Source organism: Lepeophtheirus salmonis, unplaced genomic scaffold (assembly GCF_016086655.4).
Source record: "Lepeophtheirus salmonis unplaced genomic scaffold, UVic_Lsal_1.4 unplaced_contig_16519_pilon, whole genome shotgun sequence".
NCBI classification, from domain to species: Eukaryota; Metazoa; Arthropoda; class Copepoda; order Siphonostomatoida; family Caligidae; genus Lepeophtheirus; species Lepeophtheirus salmonis.
Window position 1 is genome coordinate 28,961 of NW_027291952.1, and position 5,939 is coordinate 34,899.

The 5,939-nt window shown below is 17.4% G+C and overlaps 1 protein-coding gene across 1 annotated transcript; it reads left to right on the forward strand.

Moving 5' to 3' along the window:
- The first annotated feature begins 1,277 nt into the window (after positions 1–1,277).
- Positions 1,278–1,820, forward strand: LOC121131073 (uncharacterized). Its single transcript, XM_040726638.1, has one exon. The coding sequence runs from the start codon at positions 1,278–1,280 to the stop codon at positions 1,818–1,820; it is 543 nt and encodes a 180-aa protein (XP_040582572.1).
- The last annotated feature ends 4,119 nt before the right edge of the window (positions 1,821–5,939 follow it).

Below are 5,939 nucleotides of genomic sequence, written 5' to 3' on the forward strand. Positions count from 1 at the left end.
TTTTTATTTTCTTTCTTTTATTATTATTTATATTATTAAAATTAAAACTAACTAAATTAGTATTATTAATATTACAATTACTATTGTAAAAAATAGAACTAACTTTCTTAAAATTATTTTTTTAGAAAAACTTTCCAAATTTTTAAACTTTTTATAAATTAAACTTTTATTCTTTGTAGATTCCATCGGTGTATAAATATTTTGTGTTAAATTAAAAGAATAAAAAGAATCTATTTTATTTTCTATTACATTTGTTGTTGTATCTAAAATATAAAAATCATTAACTTTTGAAGACATTCCTATTAAATTTAAAAAATATTTTTCATCGTATATTTCTTTTTATTAATATTACTATTTATATTATTACTTAAACTTGTATTAGTTAAATTTGTATTATTATTTAAAATTTTTTTATTAGTTAAATTTTTATTAATATTTAAATTATTTGAAAATTTTTTATTAGTTAAATTTTTATTAATATTTAAATTATTTGAAAATTTTTTAAAATCTATAAAAAAATTCTTTTCTTTTATATTATTAACAAACAATTCATTTACATTACTATTTAAATTATTACTACTATTAGTATTATTACTATTATTTAAATTATTAATATTATCAAATTTTAACATTGGAATTCTTAAATTTATAAAATTACAATCCTCATTACTATTCTCATTTTTATTATTAATATTAATACTACTATTATTATTACTATTATTATCTGTTATCATAAAATCTCCTTCTAAAATACTTTGTATTGGAAAATCGTTTAATGATAATAAAGAAAAATTATCAGTTTTTGTCATTTCTAAACTAAAAAAATTATAAATAAAATAAATTTATAAAATATAAAAATATAATATTTAGAGTATTTAGAATATTAAAAATTTTTAGAGTATTTAAAATTTTTTATTTTTTTTTTTTATAAATTTTTTTATTTAAAAATTTTTTATAAAATGGAACAACCACACTCAATCTCCAAAAAACAACAATACACAGACAACCTCGAACTTCTAAAGAAGTCCCAAACCCAACTATACCAAACCTTAAAACAAGAACTCAAAAGTGAAGGTGAAAAAAGAACAAAAGAAATTTTCAAACTCTACAAAGACACAATAACTTCAGACGAGGAAAAAGAAAAAGAAAAGGAAGGAGAACAAAAAGAAGGAGAAAATAAGAACAATAAGAGTAATAATAAGGAGGATAGCGAAAACTTATACGTTAAAGGTGAACCTAACTTTGTATGTGCAATTCTAATCAGAACTAAAGTTAAGATGCCAGCAAAACAAAGAAAAGTATGTGAACTTCTAAGACTTCACAAGATAAACAATCTTGTCATTCTTAAAAATACAAAACCTATCAGAAAAATGTTGGAAATTATCAAAACTTACATTTCCTACGGACACATCTCACTCAACACTCTAAGAAGTTTAGTTTACAAAAGATCCTACTGTATTACTGACCATAACAAGAATTCTGGAAAACTTTTTAATTTTAGATTTTCAGAAGATTACGGTGAATTGATCATGAAGAAAACTAAATATTCCAAAAATGCTAAAAAGTATCAAACTGTTGATGAATTTGCTATTTACAACCATTTTGATGGAAAGTTTGTTTGTTTGGAAGAGCTTATTTCTGTTATTTATTTTGGAAAGAGTGAGTTTAAGGATGTTATGAAGTTTTTTACACCTTTTCATTTAGAACCTCCTTTGAAAGGTTATTCTAAGAAAAAGAAAATTTTAAATGTTTCTGAAGGTGGAGCTACGGGTGATTGGATGGAAACTTTAGATGATTTAGTTCTAAAAATGATTAGATAATTAAATTTATTAATTATTTAATTTTTATTAACTAAAACTATACTAACTATTATTATTTATAATAAGTTAATAATAATATTAAAAATTTTTATATTATATTTTATTAACTATACTAGCTATTATTATTTATTATATATAAATTAGAATAAAAGTATATAAATTAGAATGTTAATATTAAAAATACTACCTAACCTATTATTTAATTTATATAATGACTATTATATAAAATACTTTGTATTTATATAAATTTTATATATTTCTAATAAAGTTTTATTTGTATTACTTATTTATACTTAATAATGTTGCAAGATGATAATGTTTTAAGTTTATTATTTATATTAATAAACCATTTGTTAGCTATTAAAGTTGAAAATTTATTATATTAAGGTTTTGTAATATTTTATAAAAATTATATTATTTTTCATAGTTTGGATTAATATTACAAACACTTATTGACTCATATTTACCTTTAGATACATCTTGTGTTGTAGCAATATTAGGATTATAAATTTTGTAGTTCATTGTTACATGTTTAGATTATTCTTACTTATTATTTTAATTATTATTTCTTGTTTTACCTTAGTTAGTTTAGAAATTGAGTTTAAACAACTTTTATTATAATTTTTAAAAGATATTGGGTTATTATGTTTATCATTTCTAAAGACTTGTGTAAAATACTTTTTACCGTTATTTTATACTATACCTATTCTAATATGTGTGTATTTTCTAAACATATTCTTATAATTTTATTTTTATTTTATCTATTTGTAAACAACATTCTTGTCTTTTTTTAATATTTAAGAAAAAGTCACATTTTCTACATAATACATGGAGTTAGATTTTGTTTTCCTAACTATATTTCATAAATGGCTAATATTATCTGTATTAATATTATGATTCATCTTGTAAATGTGAGCTTATGAATAATATTTAATTTTTGCAGCCTGATTTAGTTTATCATAAAGTTTAGATACTTGTAACCCATTTTTTTTTTTGTATATGTCTATATGTATTTGTTTTGTAAAATATGTTTTGTACATGTTAATTATATGTTATAATATATTTTTATAGAATAAAATAAGAAGTTAGTTGTATATATTAAGAAATAACTAAAACTAAAAATTATTTTTAAGTTAGTTTAGATTTATATTAAATGTAAAATATTAAATTTTTTTTTAAATATAAGATTGATTAAGATTAAAAGAAGTAAATTAAGAGTAATTTTATTAGAATTAAGAATTAAAAATTTATATTAAATACAAATATACGATATTATTAGAATTATAAAATTTATATATATATCAAATTATAAAATATATCTCCTAAATTTAATAAAAATATAATTAAAAAATGTATTAATCTTAGATATAGATATATACATTGATAATTAAAAATATTTTAGTTATAATATGTCACCGGCAGGAGACGGAATAAATTAAAAAACAAATAAATAAATAAAACCCACTAAGCAAAAAAATTTAATTAAAAAATTTAGGAGCACATTTCTCCATCTTAAAACTAATTTTTTTACTTATATAAAAACTAAAATGATAAATTAAATATTAGATTAAAAAATAATAACGTCATAAAAAAGAAAAAATAAAAACTAAACTAACTAAACTAAACCAACTAAACTAACTCTAATTAAACTAACTAATATATTAAAAACAAAAAAATATATTAAAAACTAACTAACAAATTAAAAACAAAATATAAATTAAAAACAAAAACAGATTATATATTTATATAACTTATATTTGAAAATAAACTAAAACTAACAATAAACAATAAATAAAAATATTGATAAAGTTAAAAAAACAAAAACATATTTTAAATTAAACAAACAATAAAAATAAATTAAAAATATTTATTCAATCTTTCTTAATCTTTCATAGCATATTTTCAAGATTTCACTATTATTCTTAATTTTTACAAAGTTATTCTCAAAACCTATTATTCTATAAACATTTACATTTAACTTCATATATAAAGAGTCCATATTCAATGCAGCATTATAATTCTTATCAGCTGATATCAATACATTATCACCAATATTATTTAATAATATAATTAAATGAAAAAGAATTGAAAAATAAATTGTTATACCAATTTATTTAGAATTTTTTAAGTTTACCAATATTAAGTTAGTTTAGTTAGATATTGAATTTTTTTTTGTTTTTATTTTTTTAATTTATTCCGTCTCCTGCCTGATTCTGGATCCTGCCGGGTAAATAAATTAATTTAATATTTTTAAGTTTACCAATATTAAGTTAGTTTAGTTAGATATTTAATTTTTCTTTGTTTTTTGTTTTTATTTTTTTAATTTATTCCGTCTCCTGCCGGTGACATAATATAAAATTAGATTACATTTATAATATTGTTATATAAAATGTAATAATAAAATAAGAAATTTAAATTATAATAAAAATTAATTTATTATATATCGATAGAGTTGATTTAATAATAATTAAAAAAATAATAAAACTTTACAAAATTGGAACTAAATTATATATTCTTCATTTTTACTTTTTTTTTTTATTATTATTAGTTATAATTTTTTAATTTTAGTCTTAATTTACTTCTTATGTTTTTGAAGATATATTTATTTATTAAGTTAAGAATTATTAAAAATTTATTATATTTTTCTAATAGTCTCAATATAAATGCAAATTCTTAGAGTTATTATTATAAATATTATTATTTTTTATAATTTTATTTCTTAATTAACTGTATATAATATTTTTTATAATTTAATTTTATATTAATAAATAAATTCCTATAATTAACATTAAAAATTTATAACAACTCATCACTCTCACTTTATCAAATAAATAAAATAATCTATAAATATTTTTAATTATTAAAATTTGATATTAATATTACAAAATCTATAAGTTTTTATTTATTTTGTATTAGAAATTAGTTATATTAAATTTTTAAATATTTAGTACTTTTTTAGAATTATTATAAAGGGGAAAGGTATTATAAAATAAGAATAAGAATAAAAATAAAAATAAATATTAATAATTAGAATTAAAATTTTATAAAAATATTTACACAGAACATCTTCAAAATCCTCTACAATTACATCTTGGAGGTTGTCTAGCACATGATGAACAACCTTGAGGACCTTGTTGTTGAGGACATCCTTGTCTAGAACATGGAGAACATCCACCACTTCTTTTACTAGTTTCATTCTTATAATCTGCCATTCGTTTATCATAAAGTGCACACTCTCTTTTGTAATTTGCCATTCGTTTATTATAAACTTCGCATTCCTTTTTGTAATCTGCCATTCTGTTCTGATAATTACTATTACCACAACATGAACCTCTTGATTGTGGATGTGGTGTTTGATTAGAACATCCTAAATTAGAATTTTGACATCTGTTTTGCATATGTCCATTATTTGGAGGGCAACATTTCACTGAATTAAACAATATAGTTGTATATATAAAAAGATAGCTTAAGCTGAAAATTATTTTGAATTTGTTTAGATTTATCTTAATAGAAATATTAAATTTTTTGTTTATATAATATTATTAATTTGATTTAAGGAGTTAGTTAAGGGTGGTTTAAAAAATATTACATATATATGATATTTATATTATACATATCTAATATTTTTATAATATAAAATAATAAATTTATATTTAAATTATATTATCAGATATGCACCCTTAATTTAATAAAAAATATATTGATATTAGATATTTAAAGGATTTAATAATCAGAGTTATTACATAAATATATATATAATTGTAAAATTAAATAAAAAAATACTAAATATAATATTATTAATTCAATACTATTATATTTAGCATTATTAATTAAGTAAATAATAAAAGAATAAATATTTAATTAGAAATATTAATAATTAGATTTTACTTTTTAGATTTAGATATTATTTTAGAAATATTTTTAAACTAAATAAAAAATAAAAAATGTATATCTATTATAATTGTTATTAAATACAATTTAAAATATAAAAGTATTATTTAAATTATATAAATAGAATATTTAACATAGATTTAAATAGGAATTTATATAAACTAAAAAATATTTTATAAATATTAGTGATAGTAATGATATTTTATTAAAAATTAATTTTAATAAATA